Genomic DNA, 22387 nt, shown 5'->3' with positions numbered 1-22387 from the left:
ATCACACTCAATAAAATTTTTCTTTGACACACAAACTAATTGAACTGCTCTGAATCAAATAAAGGGGGAAGGGGGGCATGACCCGACCCAAAAGCACGAATATGATCCTTAAGTGATCTTTTGTGCTTGAAGTCGGAACCACAAAGACATAGCCAACGCTTGCCACAGTTCTTCTCGTGGGTACGCCAGTCGCCTTTGACGGCCAACGACTTGCCACACTTGCGGCAGCTAAAGGGCTTGTGGCCATGCTTACGCTTGTAATGAGTTTGGAGTGTGCGAAAGTCTTTTAATGGCTTAGATTTTGGATGGTTGATGTTGTTTTTGCACCCCTCCTCGCAGCAATAGCATGGTACACTTAGTATTGCTCTTGGTTGTACACCTTTTAAGGAGTCTGGACCTTTTCGATATTGTGATCCATGGCCCCACATGTGCATCTGACGTTCACGTAATAAAGTTGTTAGTTTAGAAATTGCAAGAGCCCCCAAGGCCAAATATTATTATACTCCATCTGATCTTTTTCATTTCAAATGTTTCATTTGCATTTTTCACGTTAGTCAATGTACTAATTTAATACTTAATAGTGATAATTATGTATAATTAAAAATTATAAAAACTATATATTAATAAATTTTATATTGAGACGAATCAAACAAGATTTCATTTAACTATATATTAATATATGTATTAAGAATAAAATACAAATTAGGAGAGATTGATGAGTAGTAACCCAAAAGCAAATGAGACATTTGAATAGAAACGGAAGGTGTATTAATCTTTCTGTCTCTCTCTGTCCCACGACATTTGCTACACATATTTTGTGGGATTATACTAGGAAAAAGAAAGAAAATAGATATTTTATGAAAAAAGTGTAATAAATATGTGAATGAGATAAAAAAATAAATAAATGTAGGAAAATAAATCGGAGAGTAGGGTTCAAAAAACATTTGAAGTTTTTAGATATAGCTCTAGAATAAAATTTAATAATATCATGATGATGAGAAACCTCACTTAAGAATTCTAAAATGAGCTTGTGTCTTGAACAGGAAAAGATATTACTTTTCTGTCTCACTTAATTTGCTATCTCAAAGTTATACGTAAGAGCTATTTATCCATATAAAGTTCGCAATATGAATAAGAATCACAATTCACAAACAATGGGCTACAAGTTGGTTCAATAATGTATCCCATAACCAATTAACCACCATAATAATATAAGGACTAATGAAAACCTAAATACTACAATTATATCAAACTAAAAATTTTCTTTCAATAAATTTGTTCATGATAGGTACATGTCCATTGTAAATAATTAGCATTACTTCTTTCAAAAAGAAAATAATTAGCATTACTCAGTACAAGAAAACTTTATTTTTTATTAAATCCAAAACATTCTTTAATTCTTCTTCAATTCATTTAATTTTGTTATAATTATTGAATTTAAAACCAAGTCATACACACATCAAAAAAACTAAGTCATACAAAATATAATTATCCAATTATTGCTTCAAACCCTACAAAAATCCAATTATTGCTTCAAACCCTACAAAAATCCAATTATTGCTTCAAACCCTAGATGCAAAATGGGTCGCAACAAGCTATTGTACCACAAACCAGCGCCACATATTATCAAGTCGTTGGGTGTCGTTGATTGCTACCAGCATAGGATAGTGGGTGTTTAGGTTGTTGAGCAACGAAATGTGTGTGGTCAGCTGGTCGGTGATATTTAATTTGGTCGGTGTCTCCGCACGTGTTTTTGTAGTAGTATGTCAAAATAAGTACTAAGTAATGAGAAAAGACAAATTCTTTATTAAGACCGTTTCACCGTGAAACGGCTTTGTATGGGCTGACTTAATTTTAATTTCCTAAAATTTTTGAAAAAAATTGTTTTTATTTAATTAACTGCTATGCAAGTTTAATATTGGGCTGCTTGTATGGGCCTGTCACGCGATGAGACGATCTCATAATACAAGACTTGCTGGTTAGAAAATAGTCTATGAAATAATCCAACCAAAAGTTTAAGCTAATGGCTGAGACTTTAAAATATGTTATGTAATTTATCATGCACATTCACATGAGAGCCCCAGAAATGTGCATGCATGCAACATATGTAAAAGGGTGGATGAGATTCGAATTGAACTGGTGACTATTTTGTCACGTTGGCTTGTAATACCAACTCAACCAAAAAAATATGTTAAGCACTATATCATATTATGTCAAAAAACCAATTCAATCAAAAGTTAAGTTATCAGTTGAGACTTTAAAATCATACGATTTAATAATTTTGTTGTAAAATGATGAATGATAGTCTCATAACCATTTGCCAAATCAATCAAAATGATTGGACTATTAAATTTTGATGTGGATCGTTATTTTAAAATACATCTAAAAATGATAGTTTATTTTAAAAATTGATTATAAAATATCTTTTAGTACACTCAATTTTATTCATGTAATAAACATCAAAACATAACTTTTTGACTTGATAAATGACATTATTCATGATTAAGAAATTTTTAAATTTAAATAAATTTAATTCGAATGATGCTATAACTACTATTATGTTAACTTATTTCAAAACTTTTTGCAAATAATATGCCTAATTAATAATATCTTGGGTTGGAAAAAGAATTTTTCTAAATTATATAAGCAATAATTTTTGCAAATTGTTTTAATTGCAGTAAATAATAATCTTAATATTGCTTTTTAAAATTTGTTTATCAGATTAGTAGTTTTGAAAATATATCAATAGTAATCATAAAAATTGCTTGTAATATATATATATATATATATATATATATATATATATATATATATATATATATAACAACAAATGAAATATTACCTGAAGATTATTGTATCGATTGAAAGTCTTATTGCAAAGGTGACAAGAAAAATGGGTAAAACCCACAAGAATTTGAACAGCACTTGGAATCCAATAATTCTTGGACCTTTGAACTTCATTATCTTCATTATTATCACTAATTCCCTTCCTAATCACATTATGATCATTATTATTATCTGGTAATCCAATATGTAAAGCAACCATAACACCGCCATTATCATCTTCTTCTTCTTCATTTTCCAGCTGTAATTTCTTGCTATCTAAATCCCTTGAAGAAAAAACATTCTCAGTTTTGTCTGGGAAAAGTTTAAGGGGCTCTATATTTTTATCATCTAATTCTATCTTACTAAAATTACTTAATGAAATGCATGAAAATGCACTAACTGGTTCCATTGTATTATATACTACTATTTAGGAGTATGCTATACATACTCTATATTAGTCTACAGAATGAAAAAAAATTGATAGATTGATAGATCCCTACATGCTAAACGATATTTTATAGAAGCATGTGTATATATATATATATATATACATATATATATATATATAAGCGCGTGTGTATATATATATGTATAAGTTTGATTACATGGTATGCTAACATAGGAGTTTCTGAGTATTTTCAACATGTTCGATCACATAGTGCCCCGAAAAATTAAGGGCTTCAATATTAAATTACTTAGTATATGCTAAGTAGGGGTGAAGTCAGAAAATAAAAATTTAGAAAGGAGGCCGAATAAAATGAAGCAATACTAGTTATATATAATCAAAAAATCTGTAGGAGCAAAGCTATAAAATAGGGTGCAAAAATGGACTTTGAAATTAGGTTGTGTGGCTTCGCCTTTGGCGCTAAGGGAAAAGAAGGGCTATAACTTATTATGTAAGAATTGAACTAAAAAATATTTTCGGAAAAGTAAAATAAAACTAAGACAAATCTAATTCTTTCAATTATATACTTATATTCTAAGTATTATACTTACAACAAATAATGTTATTTTTCTATGCAATATGTCACAATTATTTCATAATAGAGGTTATATACTACATATGTAGATGATCTATGAGTTTGGAAATTTTAATTTTAGTATTCAATCATGTATTGTAACGGTAAAATAAACTTTTTACAAGACTTTTAGGTGATGTGTGAGAATATATTAGGCAATCGTTATGATGCATTAATTGAGAGCACAATGATAGCATACCTTTTTTTATATGAATCATACTATAAATAGAAACAAATTATTATTAATATTAAAGGGAAATTATCAATTTTGGTCTAACGAACGATCATAATTAACAGTATGTTTTTTTGATTTATGATAATTCCAAGACAATTTTATGCTTGTTTACTAATAAAATACTGTAACGTATTACTTGATTTGTAGCAATGGTAAGTTTTGAAAATAACTAACGATTTGTTTACTGCATATCTCCTGTGATATTACAAAGATAGGAGAGAGTTGATTGATTTCTCTTAATGTAAATTTTATTAATATTAACTTTTTATATTTTTAAATCATGCATAATTAGAGATAATTACCATTAAAATATTATATTAGATAGAGTGCAAAAAAGCAAAATAAAAATAAATTGTGAATAAAAGTGTAACACCCGAATTTCGGGAGTAATAATTTTCGCGTCTTTAACTTTCAACTCAATATCCGCCTCATCATATACATTTATTTAAGAAAATGAAAGTAGGGTAGTTTTCACAAACTGAATAGCCAAAATACAACTTCTTTCTTGTGGACATGTAATTAACACTTAATAGTCATTCATTAAGAAAAAAGTCTAGTATGGACTTAGTCTACACTAATATTAGTGTAAAGCAATATTTACACTCCTCTCCATTTCACTCTTATACTTTTACACTTAACCCGCTCCACTCCACTCGACTCAACTCGACTCTACTCTACTCTCATACTCTTACACTCTACTTCTCTCCACTCCTAAAAAATTTTTTAAAAATTAAAAAAATTAAGATTAAAAAATAAAAAAAATTTAAAATTAAAATTTAAAATTTAACAATTTAAAATTTTAAAAATTTATAAAATTAAAAATTAAAAAATTTTAAATTAAATTAAAATTAAAAAATTAAATTAAATTATTTTTTTCAAAAAGTTTTTTTTTTTTTCCAATTGCTTTAAAGTATGTAATAAAGACCGCAAAGAGTAAGAATAAGAATATTAAAACTTAGTCCATACTATTTTAATTTCCACTAATTCCACAAAAGTGTTTCTCTTTCATTAAGCCTCAATCATACATTATAATTAAACCTAAAGCTTATATAGTACTCCATATAACTTGCTAGAAAAGAAACAAACAATAAAATATGGGGCCAAGCTTAGCATTGTTGGATGTAGGGCATATTATATGAGGTAGCTGGAGAATCTTGGTGAAGAAAACAACCTTTGAGAATTTTTATGTTTTGCACATCTGATCTCATTTAATACTCCCTATTACTCTCCCTAAGTGTGCCATTTGACTTTTCACCATCTTTTATTTAGTTAAACGGGACTACATGTGTAAGAGAAAAGTGTAAAGTTTTTAAATTTTTATAGGTGTAAAGTGGGGTTGGTAAGTGTAATGGCATAAAAAAGTTAAGTTTAGTAGGGATAAATTGATGAAATTAATATACCCAAAATAGAAATAACACATTTAAGGTGACTTGACCTAATAAGAAAATGAAACACGATGAATAGAAGGGAGTATCTTTAAATGGAAACACACTTTTAATCTTTTCTGTATGTTCTCTTTTCCTGTTATTGGATTCCAAAACCAAGTGAATTTAATATGGTGGCCCTAACTTTTGTAGTTTTAGAAATTTTCCTTTGCAGAAAGCTTGATAATGTGAAGCAATATAAAAGGCTTAAATGCACCATACCAAGTAATAGTTGGTATGAGAAAAGGAGATCTGTCCAAATGTATTGTTACCTCCATTTCTTTAAATTTGCACGGTATAACTCAAAAAACTCTAATGTATTTCAGTTATACAATACTCAAGTTGAGAGGCTCTATTCAACTGCAATCTCCTCGTAATGAGGGTATTGGTCTGCCTTCTTTACCACCCTTTTAAACTCTGCCTTGGACGGAATTCACTGAGAAGATGAGGTGATATATGATGATAATGTATGTGTAAACTCAAAGGGATAGTGAGAGTATAAGGGAATGAAGAATGTCTTGGGGTTTTTATTTTCTTATAATAATGTCAAATATGTCAAAAAACCAATTCAATCAAGAAGTTAAACTGATGGTTGAGAATATAGGATATGTTATATAGTCTTTTTTTTTTTTTTGAGTGGATAGTCTAATTTTAGTGTAGGATTAGAAGTTTGTATTTGAAGTGTAGTTGGAGCAACCTTATTCTGTTATTGATAGAGGAGTAAATAAGAGTATGAATTAGATGTATGCAGTAAATACATTCCTAGATGAATCCACAAGCAACTGCAGCATATGATAACACACGCAAATGCTGAATTTGGACTCTTGCATGCTACTTTCTGGGGTAACTGCTATGCTGCAGAAAATCTGCAATTCCACTCCCTTTATCGTCCCATTATATTTTATCCGTTCTGAAATACTTGCAATTGATATTCTATAGTGACTTGCATTGTATACCATTACCAGTGGTAGCAAGTATAATAGAATTGAGGAAGTATGTGTATATACTACTTCCTCCTGTTCACCTAATGCGTTTTCATTTGAACTTTTATCATTTTTTAAGTGGTTAAATGAGATCATATGTGAAAAAAAATATATAATTTTTAAGTTTTGATAGGGAAAAAATAGAATTAGTAAGTGTAAAGGTGTGAAAGAGTTATATTTATTAAGAGTAAAGTGATAAAGTTAACATATCAAAAATAAAAAAAATATTTAGGATAACTTTACTCAATAAGTAAATAAGACATTGAATAGGTACTATTTTACAAAGAAATCAGAAATGTCTTGGGCTTTATTTCCATCCATCATACTCATTCTCTAATTAGTTTACACGGTAATCAAAAGAATATTTGAGATTATCAAAAATTAATTGCTCTCCAAAAGTAAACAAAAATAATAAATATTGAAAAAATGTTTTAAAAAATCAGGGAAAATATATAGAGATAATAAATATAAAAAAAAATAAAAATAAAGATGAACCAAGTTAATTTGGTCCAACTAATGTTACATATATAGTGAAGATTAGTATAGAAATCACAAAGTACGGTTATTAGTATTAAGATATAAAAATATTATGATTTTTAAAGAATGATATAATATATATTATCTTTATCAAATTGAAATTTACACATTAACAAAAAAGTGATGAATCATTGCTCTAAAAAAAGAAATAATTTAAAATAAGTAAGATATCAAATAATGCTAAATAAGTAGAATAAAAGGAGTATTTTTTTTTTACCATGTTCCTCCCTTTTCTTGATTTGCTCAAAATATATACTTGAAACTTATTTAGTAAGACATGGAGTAGTTTATATAATATACTATTAAAAAAACAAAAGAAAATAGATAATCAAGAGTATACAAATATTAATTTTTAACTTTTATGTTAAGATGTTTATATTATTTTTAATGTCTTTGTTTTGTAAGTTTTTTATTAAAATGTAATAGAATAAAATCAACTTTATCTTATTTAGTTCAATAAATATAATAATTAACCAATTTAATTATTCTATGAGGCACATTTTTGTGATGGTGTCAAATGAAAATTTTCAATTCTTCTAGTTAATTATATGACTTGATTATTCAATGTGGCAAATTTTATAATGGTGCCATATTAAATTTTTTAATCATTTTAATTAATTGCATGATTTTATAACGATTGAAATTGCTTGTTTAGTAACTGTGACGATCATTGTAGAATGAAGTCAGTAAAGTATATATTATTTGTCTAATGATGTTTGAAATAACACAAAGAATAATATAATCGTGAGACATTTTGATGCGATTACTAGCCCATATCCATTTTTTATGTCATTTTATGAACAAAAGTTAGCTGAAATTCTGTAACATTTTCTTATTATTTTCTCATTTTTAAGGTAACAAAACATAAATGCTGAGACTGAATATATTTAAATTTTTAAATTTTAATTCAACAAAAAAAGTTTATACAAATTATTATATGAAACGATCTTACTGTGAAATACACTTCATATATAAAAATATAAAATACTTATTTTATGGCAGTCTTATCTCAACAACTACTTAAAGGTTTTTGAAATGTTTACAAAATGGTATACATTTTGACCCCTTCAATTTTCACCTAAAAGTGTGGACTTAATTCTTTGTAAGTCGCATATACTTATCAACTACTGATTTATATCATATACTCTCTAGTCTCTATGGATTTCTGAGTTCTCACCATATAACTTAAAAACTCTATCTTTGAGACATATTGTGCCTAATTACTAGGAAAATGAATACTTTAAGTAATTCTCTAAGTTGTCAAATACTCTTAAGAGCTAGTCTTGTGAGAGATTGAAACTCAATAAGACGACCTCAAACAAGAAGTTTATATACTCATATTATGTATTAAATGGATTATTTAACCTATGTATAAAGTGTATTTTTATGATGAAACCGTATATACATATAGCTTGTGTACTCTTAATAATAGGTAGAACTAATACTAAGTTAGGACTAATAAGCCCAAGCTAGTAGTTTGGAGTCCACATGCCAATGTACGTTCTTCCATGCTGCTTTTTTAGCCCAACACAACCTAGAGAATGAAACACATGAAGTAAGCTCGTTTAAACCATAGCCCAGTCTATATTTAAAAGAACAATACATACAAGAAGCCTAAATTTAAACTGTGAGTGTTTTAATATTGAAAATAAATATTTTAATTAATTTATATAATTGGATTATATACTATAATTTAAAACTATCTCAGATAAAATCATTTTTAATGAGAATTTTTGTAAAGAGAATTATTTTGTAGTGATTCCTTTTTGTCATACCAATTTTTAAATTTTTCACTAGCTTTAATACAACATTAACTAAAACAGATCAACTCTGATCTCACACAATATGTCTTGATTCTGTTTTTATTTATTCCTTGATCAAATTATTATTGTTAGCATTATCAGTTTTCTATATATAACTAAATCATCAATATTTCCTTATTTAAATGATATTATTGATGATATACAATGTAATATAAATTTATACTTCTTTCTACTCTTTTTATTACAATTTTTTCAAAAGTTAACTACATAAACATCTATTTTTTTTTTACTTTTTACCCTTAAACTCATTTTTTATGGTCATAACAGTCATTTCAATACAAAGATACTCATTTCATAATTCTAAGTCCGTGTAGAGCAGCTACAATAGAACATATAAAGTAATCACAAATTGTTGTGTGAGACGGTGTCATTGAGAGTCACGTCCCATACATGGGATAAATAGTCCATCTTATAAATATTATAAGTATATAGGCTTTTTATTTAAAGTCATTTCACCGAAAAATAGTCTCTTATAAAAATAGCTTTAAAGTAATTTGTAACATCTAAGATTCAAAAGTGACAAAAGTTTAAAGTTCCAAAAATTGAAAAGATACAACTGTTCATTTCCAGGTTCCACCACCCCTTTATCATATGATCAATCACTCTCCAATTCAAAAATGCAAATAAATCTTTAATTTTCAACTCTTTATCATTATTTTTAATTATAATTTATTTCAATCTTGAATTTAATTATAAATTGTGGTTGAAGATGATTGTAGTGATACTATTATTGTTAGAAATACTAGGATGCAATGACATAGAGGTTCAAAATGAGATTAGTTTATGGAGTTCATCCACTCAATTGAAGATGTTTGTTGATGAAGTGCAAGATGTTCCAAAACTCTATGGCTATAAAGTTGTTCATGGAAGACTTGTTCCCAATTCTTTGACTATTGGCATGTTCCAAATTACTTGGGTTAGTTCTTCCTTCTTCTATAATTTCTTTTTTCACTATATATCCATCACTCTTTGTATATGAAATACTAGATACTCTTTCCTGTTCACTTTATATGTTGCATTTGAGATTTTGGACTATTTATCCATCACTTTTGGTATGTATTTTTTATTCTCAAAATGCTTAACTTTTTCTAACATTTAATTATGTATAATTAAAACATTAATAATTAAATTGATGCATTGACAAGTGTTTAAGAAAATGGTACATATGAAGTGAATATACATTCATATTCATATTAAGTAAATGTTTAATAATATATATATATATATATATATATATATATATATATATATATATATATATATATATATATATATATATATATATATATATATATATATATATATATATATATATATATATATATATATATATATATATATATATATATATATATATATATACAACCTGCGTAAAACCTCAATTAATTTAACCATGGTTGTTTTGGGTCAATTCCAAGCTTGCAATTATCAACTTGAAAGTTGTAACTTATACGTAGAGTTGTTTATTTGGGTTTTTGAGTCGATTGTATATTACGTGTTTTGAATCAGTTTAAATTCGATTTTTTTGTTCATATTGATTTTACATAATTTTAAATTTATTTTGAAGTCGGATCAAGTTAGATTCAATTACAAAGTGAGATAAATATTAAGATATTGAATTTGTTTAGAACATCTCTATTTGTAAGTTGTAAGTTGTAAGTTGTAAGTTGTAAATTGTAAATTATAGTAACACTTAATTAGGCCCTATTTTTTTCCTCTTATCTCTAAAACCATCTTATTCCTTACCTTTCCAATGAAATATTGTAGGATAGTACTCCTTCTGTTTCTTTTTGATCTCACTGTTTACTTTTTGCATAGTTTTCAAAGTAAATTTTAGGTCTTAATATCTCTAAATACACATAATTAAAAATTATTAAAAATACATAATAAAAAAGTATATATTAAGAAAATCTAACGAAATCTCTCATGAATATATAAAAACATTAATCAAATTTCTTGGCAAATGAGAAAAACATTAAAAAATGAAGGGAGTATTAGTTTTGGATTAACTGACAAATTTTAGGATTTTTTGGTCATTTTATTCTCTAAATCTTTCAACCAAACTTTACTAGTCTTTTTAATTTGCTATATTCCACTTTATTTTCTTTTCATCCAAATTCATCATGCCGAGGAATATATTATTCTCTCCCTCCTAAGTTCTAATTAATAAATTTCTTTTATTTTATATTTTAGCTCATCCTAATAAATTTGCTTATTTTCTATTTTTAAATACAATCTCACTACTTTTACTTTTTATACATAATCTAACTCTGTTTTAACTTTTTAATTTATTTTAACCAATTATACCTAATTTTTTAATCACCATCCCATTTGCAAATAAGCTAAGAAAATGAGATGGAGGGCGTACTTTGAATTATCTTGTAACTTTTGAAATCAAAAGTTTTAATTCAATTAAGCAAACTTAAAGTCTATAAAAAACTCAAAGTTGAAACCAAATAATTATAAAAATATTTGTTTTATTAATTTGTGGTTTTGTTTTGGGAGCATTATTATTGGACAAATTCCTAAAATGTGTTAGATATAATGAAAACAATAACCAATGTACGTGTTGATGAAAAATAAATATTTCTAACAAAATTCTTAAATTTATGGTATACACAGAAATTTCATAGAGACCTTCCACCAACACAAGTGTTTGCCTACGGAACATCAATTAAGAAGGCAACAATTCCGGGACCAACAATTGAGGCTCATTATGGTATAGACACATACATAACATGGCAAAATCATCTCCCAAGCAAACACATCCTACCATGGGACCGAACCATACCAACCGCGATCCCACCCAATCAAGAAGGTGTTCCGACAGTGGTACACCTTCATGGTGGGATCGATGAGCCCGAAAGTGATGGACATGCTGACGCTTGGTTTACCAATGGGTTTAAACAAAGGGGACCACATTGGACTAAAAAGACGTATCATTATCATAACAAACAACAACCAGGGAATGCATGGTACCATGACCATGCAATGGGGTTAACACGAGTTAATCTCTTGGCCGGGTTGGCTGGATCTTATATTATTCGTCATCCACAAGTCGAAGATTCTCTTGGTTTGCCTTATGGAGACGAATTTGATAAGGTTTTGGTCGTTTGTGATAAGGATTTCTATAGAAATGGTTCCATTTTTCTGAATTCAACAGGTAAGTTATGCTACATCACTACATATGTACATGAACTTTTTATCGAAACTGAATTTTACTCAATGAATATTTGAAATTAAATTATATTTATCGAAACTTATTTTGAAAACATCCTTCGGAAAGTAATGATATTTGTAACAGTAAATATAGCATCTTAATAATTATTATTTTAAAATATTATAAAGGTAGAAAAATTAAATTGTATCATTTGATTAATATACATGTATTATAAAATAAAAAAATTCACAATATTGATTAATTTGAAATTGAAGACTTATAATTATATATATTGCAGGGACTTTAATTTTATATAACTTTAATAACTGATGCTCTGATACCATGTTAAATTGGAATGAACTTATTGTAAATATCAACAATATAAAATTGAGAAACATAAGGTGCACACACTTCATAAGTGAAAAAGATATCATCCTAAAATTATATGGCCAGTAATAAAATCTAGGATAAGCTAAGGGTAAGGGAAAGAAAGGGCGGCTAGGTAAAAAACTCGAATCGAGGACCACCTTGCCTAAAAAACGTGATACATACTCTAACTAAGACAAGATCCAATTATCGTTTTAGATTCTCATATGAGCTTATGATGTTTGTGCAGGAAACAATCCGGACATACATCCAGAATGGCAACCGGAATATTTCGGGTCAGTAATAATAGTAAATGGGAAAGCATGGCCGTACATGAAAGTTGAACGTAGAAAATACAGGTTTCGAATCATCAACACAAGCAATGCTCGGTATTATGGATTCTACTTAACCAATAGACTTCCTTTCATTCATATTGGGTCTGATTCAGCATATCTTGACCGTCCAATTACTACTAATCATACTTTGTTGGCTCCTTCTGAAATTGCTGATCTTATTATTGACTTTTCTAAGTCACAATCCAGTTTTGCTGTGCTTGCTAATGATGCCCCTTATCCTTTTCCATCTGGTAATTAATCTCTTTTTATAATTCCTCCATTATGTTATTAACTGGTTGAGTATAGCCAGGGTGTTTGACAATTAACTTTTTTTATTGACTTTTTTGATGTTAAAGCAGCTAAAAAATTATTAGGTAAATGACTTTTATGCTAGTTAAAAGTTGACTTTTAAGTCAAATTAAAAAGCTACTCATAGTTTTTTTTTCATTTGCTTTAAACCTATTTTTTTAATAAACAGTCAACAACCAACAAATATTTTTATCAAATATCTACATAACAGCTAGATTATGAGCTTATCAACCAATACTTGTAATGGTCGAGGCTCTTCTACACTTTTACATTAACTTCATAGATCAACTCATTACCAATGATATATTTGGGACATAGGTAGTTTTAGTGTTAAATAAATTCTTGCTTAAGACAGTTTCACTTTAAGACAATTTTAAATTATATTTTCCTCGTTTTTATATATTCTTCTCAAATAGATTTTACGAATTTTAGTATCAAACTTTGATTATGATTTCTCATCGATCTAAATGAAAAAACATATTCATAAGGAATCTTGATAAATTTGTCTGAATATATATTTTTTAAATATTAACTTTTTAGAATTTTTAAAAACTCAAAATTAAAGTTATTTAGCTTTTAAGTTTGCATTTAGATTTGCGTAAAAAGTAAATGAAAAGAACAAATGAAAACAAAGAAAGTATTAAATAGTCTAACTAATTAATTAAAACATTCGCTTTAAGTATAAAGACACTATATTTTCAATTTTGAGCTTTTGTATAAATTTGTCTCATAATAAAATGTCATTCGGTTTCATACGAGTTTTGCTTTTAATTAGTGTTAAAAAATTTAAAATTCTGCTAAAAATATTTCTTTATGTTTATTTACACAGGGAATTCAGTGAATGATGCCAACAGCAAAGTCATGAAATTCATAATCAAAGATAAAAATGTAGATGATCCAACCCACATTCCACCAACTCTAATAAAATACCCACCACCTGATTTATCCAGTGTTTCTCAAACAAGATACATAGCAATGTACGAGTACTCAGGTCCATCCGATCGACCCACCCATCTATACATCAACGCCCTATCTTTCGAGGCACCAGTAACCGAGACTCCTAAGGTAGGGTCCACCGAGATATGGTATGTCATCAATCTAACGGAGGATAATCACCCTTTTCATATCCATCTAGGGTTGTTTTTGGTTTTGGAGCAAACACAACTGTTGGATTTTGATACGTTTAAAGAATGTATGGTTAAGATGAATGATGCAGTGAAATGTAATGTACACCTGCATGCACAGGGTAATAATTTGGCTGTTCAAGATTATGAGAGTGGATGGAAAAATGTGTTCAAAATGTCACCTTTTTATATGACAAAGATTTTGGTGAAGTTTTCTTATATACATTCTAATGAATCCTATCCGTTTGATGCTACTAAGGAACCGGGTTACATCTATCATTGCCATGTAAGTGCTCTTACTTATGACTATGCAATACAGTTGTCAAATTTTGACCTGACCTAAAAACCCGACCAACTAGATCTATTTTTACTAATGAAAATTTGGTAAATTTTTAAGTTTTGCATCAATATATTCGAGTTGAAATCTAATTTTTTTTTGTCAATTTTTATTTGACTTAAAATGATACTTCCTCGTTCTGAATTAGTTGCACTTTTGAATTGCACTTTTGAATGTGACACAAGAATTAAAAAAGTAACTTTTAATGTATTTTTGTTTGCTTTACCTTGCTTTAAATGATATGCGACAAATTAATAATGTAGTTACTGAGAATACAATAAGAGTAAAATAGAGAATTATTAAGTTGATTTTGTCAAAGAAAAGTGTAAGTATTATAAACAACCAAAAACGATAATAAGTACAAGTATATTTTGACCAATATGATAAGAAAAATTAATTTTTAATTTTAACGAAAAAAATTAAATGTACATAATATATACTACTATTATTTACCTATCTTACAGCAATAAGAACAATTATAACAATTGATATCGATTTGATACATTTAATATAGAGTATACACGAGCTTACTCATTTTGCTATATTTTCACTAAAAAAACTCAAAAAGAAAGTGTTCCTTTTTGAGAACCTTGCTCTTATTAGTGACGAATTAATATATGGATTTTGCAGATATTGGAACATGAAGATAATGTGATGATGAGGCCGATGAAATTGGTAAAATAGGGATCATGTTGGATTGTTGGAACATCCTACATGAAGATGATGTGTAAACTAAGTGTTCAAATAAGAAATTTATACCAAATTTTAGTTGTATTTTTTTTTTAATATTAATATTAATATTGAGAAAGGTCATCCGTCAAAAGCATGAACGTACAATTGTCTTATATATCTTCTCAAGAGAGCTAAGGATATGAATATGATCAAAAGAATTCAAGGGTTAGAAAAGGAGACCAATTTTCATCTACTTATCTATCCCAACACCTCCATATTCCTAACATTATTCTATCAAACCAAACAAAAAATTTAATTACTCCATCATTTGCATTTTCCTTAGAAACAACCACACATTGATCTAACAAGTGGAAAATGTGCCGAAGTTGATAATTCTATCACCCTTAACAAATAAAAATTGAATTTTATCTCAGTTGGAGCATATACCGTCTTTTCCAGGAAAAGACTTGAGATCGAATCGCAGAAATCTCACATAGCTCTCTTTTCCTCAGATTAACCTATAATCCAAAAAAAAAAAAAAAAAAAAAAAAAATAACTATACAACTAGATAAAATTGGGTAAAAAGATAAATACAAATTAAAGGGTAACAAATAGCAAGTCTGAACATCAGACGCAAATAGGGCATCCAACAATATATTAGATCATTTTTTCCATCCTTTTTGATTACTATAAGCCATCAGTATTTAAGAATATACGAGGAATATACAACTTTCTCAAACTAGAACAAAAATTTTATCACACAAAAGATAGTCAGGTAAATGCAAAGTTCACGAGTCAGTGGAGCCAAATTCCTGGACCAATGTGAATGCCCTTTGTACAGACTTCTTGACAATGATTTCCGATGATTTCCAGCACATCAATTTACCTTGGAGTCGAACATATTCAAGTCATAGACGAGGCAAAATTGATAAGTTAATTATACCTCCGCAGCTTGTGAAACCTAATTTTCAGCACATCAATTTTACACTTATGGCAGCCTCCGAAAGCTATGCAGCAGAGTCGATCCATGTATATTAGCATATAATCAAACTGATGCTATTCATTGCCAAGATCCTTTACTCAAATTCTGAAAAAAGCAATAGTTAAACTCCGTCACGCCTATAGTCTTTGTCTGTTTTGACCAATACCATTGAGGGTCATTTCTTCATGTTCTTCGAGATCCTCTTCTTCGTCAGAGGATAAAAGGGAAGAGCCCATCCAGGTTTTAAAGCCTTCAGTGACACGTCTCTCAACGTCTGGTGTGAGTTCCCATGGATTTGTTTCTAACATCTCCAAACCTAAATTTCTTCCAGAGAAGTTTCCCTCATCCAAAATAACAGCAGCTTTCCTTCTCAGTAAAATTGCAGTGGCAGCATATAGAATGACGAGCCCCCATGCAGCAACCTCATAACACCAAAACAAGGGCATTGAACAGCTACTCCCCAATGTGAGAAGACTTGGACCCAAGAAAATTGCAAGAAGACCAAAGATGATGGCAAAAACCATATTAAGAATAGCTAAGCAGCGTACCCCGCCTGCAAATTAGAGTAAAAACATTTGACTTACAAATAACTCTTGACAAAGATTTTTGAAACTCTTTAAGCCAGTTTTGAGCGTCTTAAAGGGTTTTTCTTTGTGGGGGAACTTTTATAAATTGTTTGTAATTTCATAATTAAGAGCAAAATTTTCAGCGTCCCAGCTCTGTTGATAAGGGAAATTGTACAGTTGACATTTTGATCACTGCCAACAGAACCATTAAAGCAAATTTCAACTTGCCTCAGCACCACATTGGATAAACTACATCTATTATAGACTAACATCCTGAGGTTAAAGGTAACAATACCTATCAGCAAAGATCCAAAAATATCCTCAAGGCTGAAATCTTCTTACTACACAGCTCGGAAACGGAGTCACTTCATGAAGTTCCAAAATCTAACCCTTGATATACACAAGAATACCATATACAGCTTAAAGTGAATATTTTTTAACCAAATAAATAGGAATTGTTTCACAGAGGACTACCCCTGGACATGTTTCATCCACTAGAATTAGGAACACTTAGAGTGGAGAGTCACAACTAGAAGTGTTCATTCGGGTCATCGAATCGGTTTCCGATCAGGTGTTTCGGATCGGCTTAAATTGTGTCTTGTGTCCAAATTGGTATTTACATAATTTGAATTCATTTTGAAGCCGGGTCAAAGTCAGCTCTGGTTATAATGTTGGGTCGTCGAGTCTGTTTTGAACACCTCTAATCACAATAGCAAACATTAAAAACTTAAATATTTGGTTGTTGTACACCTTTTATGTTAAGTCTTTTCAAGCTGCAAGCTTACTTTTAAGCCATTCCGAAGAAACAAAAAATTTATCATCAAAAAGAGCTAAAAGGTAACATACCCCTTCTTGAAGCACAATAGTTGTTCTCTACCAACTTCAAACAACTATGCCTTTGTGGCGCAGAGTACGCAACCATAAATCCTGCACCACAAACAAAATTATCACCTACTGGAAAAAATAAACGGTAGGCCATTTTCCATGCTTCAAATATGCTTTACTTAATAGTCACTTCCCATGCTTTAAAAATCGTTCAACAAATTTTACAACCATGAAAGTTAAAAATAAGCTTTAATTAACAGACATTTTCCATGTTTAAATGATAATCAAAGCCTCACGCAACTCATCTGCCTTGTTTCGATCATGTGATCTAGGTTATGGCAAAAGTAAGTTGCATGGAAGAAAGAGAAAGGATGAAATTTCTGGTTATCACTAAGATGAAAAGGTTGCTTTACTTAACCGTCATTTCCCTTGCTCTAAACCAATAACCAATTAAGGCCTCATAACCTTGTTTGTTAGGCTGGCAAAAGTATGCACAAGCTAATGATAGAACAATATAGTACGATATTCGGTTGATTCACATCTGTATAACTTTTTATATAATGAGCATTTGAGTTCCTTGAAGCACATCAGATCTACACAAACACATATCAAAAGCACCTCTGTCCAAACTATAAATGTCTAAATAACTAGGCATTGTCTACAGCCAAATGAGTACATTATACAAAATGGGGGCTTACTTAAATGTTAACTTATATGCACATCATGTGAGGCAATATACTGAAGGTGCTGTTTTTGATTCACTGTAGAACAAGATTACGCTTTTATGGAACCATCATAAACTAACACCCGAATGAATTATTATATCTATAATGCATTAAGTGGCCGCAAATTGTTGTGAGAAACTCCTAAGAGCAACTACACAATGGGAGTGAGGAAGGAGTTGTATAACATCTAAGCCTCCTTACAAAGCTAACAATCCCAAAAGATTATCAACAAAGACATTTACAAACCACATTGCCCCCACATGCCACCACTTTTCCAATCGGACTTGCCTGTAACTAGCATTATTCCCATTGTCTATTAAAAAACCAGTTCTCAAGATCATTCCTAGTGGAACATGTTACTCTATACAAGCTAAATCAACATAAATATCAAGATGTCCATTCCAAATCTGATGCACATAAATAAAACTTAATTCAAAGGTCAACCTTAGGTCATCAGTGAGTAATTTTGTTAAGGTCTATTTCCCTATTCTTCAGCTATTACAAGGAGAACATGTGTAACCTACAAAACTCCCTCTTCAAAATTTTGGGACATTTAGACTTATCACAAAATCCAAGTTCAATACATATATATAACCATAATCAAAAATGAAAAGAATAACCATTGAAAATAATGCAAGTTCTGCTTCAGAAGATGAGTAACATCCCTACAAAAGATAATATAGTAGCCATCATTAAAAGCTTCACCTAGCTTGGTTGGCATTTCAACTACCTGAAAAATCAGCATAAAGGATAACTATATCCTCCCTCAGGACAACCTTTTAAAAAGAAAATTCCAAAGTTAATACTCACAGTTCCATCAGATTTCATCCTTCAAGCCTCAAGGTCAACCCAACTAACCAGCAGCCACTCCATCCTCTTATATATAGTGTCATGGAAAAATTAGAACACTATGCTTCAATGGTATACTAGAGGCGTAAGAAAGGGGAAGAAAGGAGAAGGACGAGGTATAGAGTTTCTTCCAAATCTCTCCAATGTTTGGATCCCTTCTAAACTATAACACTATGCTTTGATGGTAAAGTATAGGCGAAAGGAGAGGGAGGGTAAATGGATCCCTTCATTTTCTTTCTTCCAACCCTACATCCAAATTAGGGAACTAATCCTCCTTTCTCCCCCTCCCCTCCCTTTTCATTTCTTTGTTTTCTATCCAATGTGTAAATTTACACGAATCAGCTTCATAATCTAATCTAACTACAGGGTTAAATAAAATAGGACCTATGATGAAATGGGTAACCCACTCTAGCACTAGCTGCAAAGGGATATAGATGATACTTATTATGTTATTTAATACTTCATTAATTGTAATTTAGAATATAGTTTAAGTATATCTTGTATTATTGCATAATTAAGTAAGTTGGTGCAACCCTAATATTTAAATCCTAGTTTCCTCCTTGGCAATTAATCAACATGACAATATGTTGACAGTTCATTAATACTTGCGTGATGTTAATCATTATGTATATCAGCTGCCGAATATAATTCATGTAACTATAATTGCTAGAGATGTAAGGTCTGCAGGAAGTTCAATCCTTCAAATTTCTGCCAATTAGTGATACTAGCTTAATGTAAGCAAGAAAAAAGTTCGATAATTATAAAGAAATACTATATTTCTGTTACCTAGCTCTCATTTAATACCTCCCTAAATTATACTAGCACTCAAACGCTCCGATCAGATCACAATTACCATTCCGGAAATGAGGAGATTATTGATCAAATTTGACGCGTAAAATGTCTCAGCTAATAGCAATTATTCAGTAATATAAACACAACAATACAAACATTAAGCGCATGATAAACTCATAACTGTTGTAAAAATGCTAATGGTCAAATACAATTCGAATTAATCAAGATTGAACTAACCTGCAATAAGATATGCGAGAGAAACGAAGAACAAGATCGATGAAGGAAGAAACAAGACCATATAATAATAGTCAACAGTTTCTTGATCCGTAAGATAAAAAGCACCAGGAAACGAATCCGAATCACCAGAACTTCCACCACTAGTAACATTAATCGGCAAAGGTTGAAGACGAAGATCGAAACAAAAAGGTCGATTACCAGAATCACCAGGAAACACAATCTTCAAACTAATAGCAGTAGAAAAAACAATTGCAAAAGAGAGAAAACAAACAATTGCAACACAAATCGGTCGTTGAAGTTTAAGCCAAGCTTTATCTTCGTCTCGGAGGTTTTGGTACTCGTGTTTGGGCATAAAAGCTTGACGAAGTGCGTCGCCGATTAAATCCATTAAAGAAGACGATGCAAAACCTAACAATGGCAGATGAGAAAAGTGAAAAAGGGGAAGATGGAAGATTCCCGTGTGTTTGAGGAAATAGAAATGGATGTTTATGTGTTGAAGTTTGGTGGTTAATTGAAATTGAAAGGTAATGGAGGATGAGTGATAGTGAATTAATTGAACTTTGTTGTTGTATTATTATTAGTTTAATTAATACTAATATAAAACTGGTGCGCACCGATTATGAAATATATAAAAATATAATTTTAAAGAATAATATAAGTATATATTATTGTGATTAAATTTATCAAAAATATGATTTTTTTAAGTAAAAATTAAAAATTAATTTTTTAAAATTATTTATTGAATATATTACTTTTTCATTCAATTAAATATATTAAATTTTAGGTTAGTTATATAGCATTGGTATAATAAATTATACTTCATACTATAAATAATTTAGCTCTAATTTTAAAAACAATCAAATTTTAAATCATGTAAATATTATCATGTAATCAATCATCATTATCCATTAAAATAATTGCATTTGTTAGTCTCCTTAGAGGATGTCACATATAATTTTTCAATATTTTTATATGATTGTATGATATGATATGATAATATGATGATTAAGACAAGAAATTAATTTGGTGTAATCCTTAAAGATTAGGGATTAATTAATTGGGTTTCCGGTGTCTACTGTGGTCATCATGACTATGAGTACGTAAAAGGCGGGATAAGTTTATGAAGCTGCTAGTGTGGTTAGCGCCTTAGCGGTGCGGCATTATATATTATTTCGGTGATGGTTATAGTTATGATCATCTGTCAATTATTACCCACATATTATATTTGTATCTCTCAAAAGAGACGATAGGAGGAATGTGACATGTTTAGCAAAGAAATATTACTATCAGTAGCAAGTATAGAACATGAAAATTATATAAATAATTAAATATGGGATATGACCAAGTATATTACTAGTTTATTAGTTTTAATACTTATCTTACTTTTTATCGTGTCTCTAAAGCTGAAGTGTTACTCTAAATTTTCCAACATAAAATTTTAGGAAAATTTCACGTGATAATTCTAAATTTTCGACTTTTTATATAGTAGACGAATATTTTATTGATCCGCATAGTGATCCCAAGCTTTCAATTTTTCTCTAAATTAAGCAATCATAATTCATACATTGTTCTTTTTTCAATTAAAATGCTTTGTAATACTCTTTTTATTCATCCAATGTGTCCAATTTAACTTTTTATTAATTTTTAGGTTGTCAAATAAAATCACATGTGCAAGAAAAAAGTGTAGTATTTTTAAATTTTAATAAGGGTAAAATGGAGTTAGTAGGCATAAAAATGAGAAAGTTAAGTTTAATACGAGTAAATTAATATAGTTATTAATAGGAAGGGGTGGACCTAGTAAGCTCCGGCATGCAAGTAACCTCACTAACTTTTTTTTTTAAAAAAAAAAATATTTGTAAAAAATACTGACGCCTAGGGGAGAACGGAAACCGCGACCTATGCCGACTCAAAGAGCTCTTTGCACTCGCTGCCAACTGAAACACAATTCACTTGTGATTATTATTCCCAGTATCGGCATATATAATGGTTGTTTTAATCAAAAACTATAAATAACCAACGAAAAACATTACTCCTCAATTGCACCATTCCTAATATTATATCAGGGCATCTTTGATTCGTCTACCACCAGTCCACAATGACCACCACTGTGCCGTCTGCCGCCGTTTTCCGCCCTCGAATTAGAATATAAAAATATTCTTTTATAAGAATAAATTGAAAATATTATTTTTTTTGTATTTAACAATTTTTTTATTAAATTATTATTTTATCGACTGTGCTCTTACTGATTTTGAGTTCTGAAT

General features: G+C 29.5%; 3 protein-coding genes across 3 annotated transcripts; 1 reads left to right on the top strand and 2 right to left on the bottom strand.

Annotated features, from left to right (window-relative positions):
• Positions 1 to 35: 35 nt before the first annotated feature.
• LOC130803791 (protein TRANSPARENT TESTA 1-like) lies at positions 36 to 3235 on the bottom strand. The gene is made up of 2 exons (XM_057667992.1): positions 2843 to 3235; positions 36 to 434 (listed from the first exon to the last, which is right to left on the bottom strand). Exons 1-2 carry the CDS (start codon positions 3233 to 3235, stop codon positions 36 to 38), a joined length of 792 nt encoding a protein of 263 aa, XP_057523975.1.
• Positions 3236 to 9533: 6298 nt separating this feature from the next.
• LOC130804605 (multicopper oxidase LPR1-like) lies at positions 9534 to 15351 on the top strand. Its single transcript, XM_057669103.1, has 5 exons — positions 9534 to 9763; positions 11470 to 12010; positions 12624 to 12959; positions 13847 to 14427; positions 15109 to 15351. Exons 1-5 carry the CDS (start codon positions 9557 to 9559, stop codon positions 15160 to 15162), a joined length of 1719 nt encoding a protein of 572 aa, XP_057525086.1. The 5' UTR covers positions 9534 to 9556; the 3' UTR covers positions 15163 to 15351.
• Positions 15352 to 15765: 414 nt separating this feature from the next.
• Positions 15766 to 20674, bottom strand: LOC130804604 (uncharacterized). Its single transcript, XM_057669102.1, has 3 exons — positions 20127 to 20674; positions 17545 to 17625; positions 15766 to 16685 (listed from the first exon to the last, which is right to left on the bottom strand). Exons 1-3 carry the CDS (start codon positions 20512 to 20514, stop codon positions 16270 to 16272), a joined length of 885 nt encoding a protein of 294 aa, XP_057525085.1. The 5' UTR covers positions 20515 to 20674; the 3' UTR covers positions 15766 to 16269.
• Positions 20675 to 22387: the final 1713 nt, after the last annotated feature.

The sequence above is a fragment of the Amaranthus tricolor genome, chromosome 17 (genome assembly GCF_026212465.1).
Source record: "Amaranthus tricolor cultivar Red isolate AtriRed21 chromosome 17, ASM2621246v1, whole genome shotgun sequence".
Classification (NCBI taxonomy): Eukaryota; Viridiplantae; Streptophyta; class Magnoliopsida; order Caryophyllales; family Amaranthaceae; genus Amaranthus; species Amaranthus tricolor.
Note: the sequence above shows the minus strand (reverse complement) of the source record. Positions and strands in the feature narration are given on the sequence as shown.

What these genes read in the sequence shown, in the direction of transcription:
- LOC130803791 (XM_057667992.1), bottom strand. Translation starts at nt 3,235, where the DNA reads ATGGAACCAGTTAGTGCATTTTCATGCATTTCATTAAGTAATTTTAGT. An exon ending in ATCGATACAATAATCTTCAG is followed by an intron (nt 435 to 2,842) that starts GTAATATTTCAT and finishes CGTGAACGTCAG; the next exon opens with ATGCACATGTGGGGCCATGG.
- LOC130804605 (XM_057669103.1), top strand. Translation starts at nt 9,557, where the DNA reads ATGATTGTAGTGATACTATTATTGTTAGAAATACTAGGATGCAATGAC. An exon ending in CATTTTTCTGAATTCAACAG is followed by an intron (nt 12,011 to 12,623) that starts GTAAGTTATGCT and finishes ATGTTTGTGCAG; the next exon opens with GAAACAATCCGGACATACAT. An exon ending in GTTACATCTATCATTGCCAT is followed by an intron (nt 14,428 to 15,108) that starts GTAAGTGCTCTT and finishes TGGATTTTGCAG; the next exon opens with ATATTGGAACATGAAGATAA.
- LOC130804604 (XM_057669102.1), bottom strand. Translation starts at nt 20,514, where the DNA reads ATGGATTTAATCGGCGACGCACTTCGTCAAGCTTTTATGCCCAAACAC. An exon ending in TCTCGCATATCTTATTGCAG is followed by an intron (nt 17,626 to 20,126) that starts GTTAGTTCAATC and finishes TTTGTGGTGCAG; the next exon opens with GATTTATGGTTGCGTACTCT. An exon ending in CTATTGTGCTTCAAGAAGGG is followed by an intron (nt 16,686 to 17,544) that starts GTATGTTACCTT and finishes TCTAATTTGCAG; the next exon opens with GCGGGGTACGCTGCTTAGCT.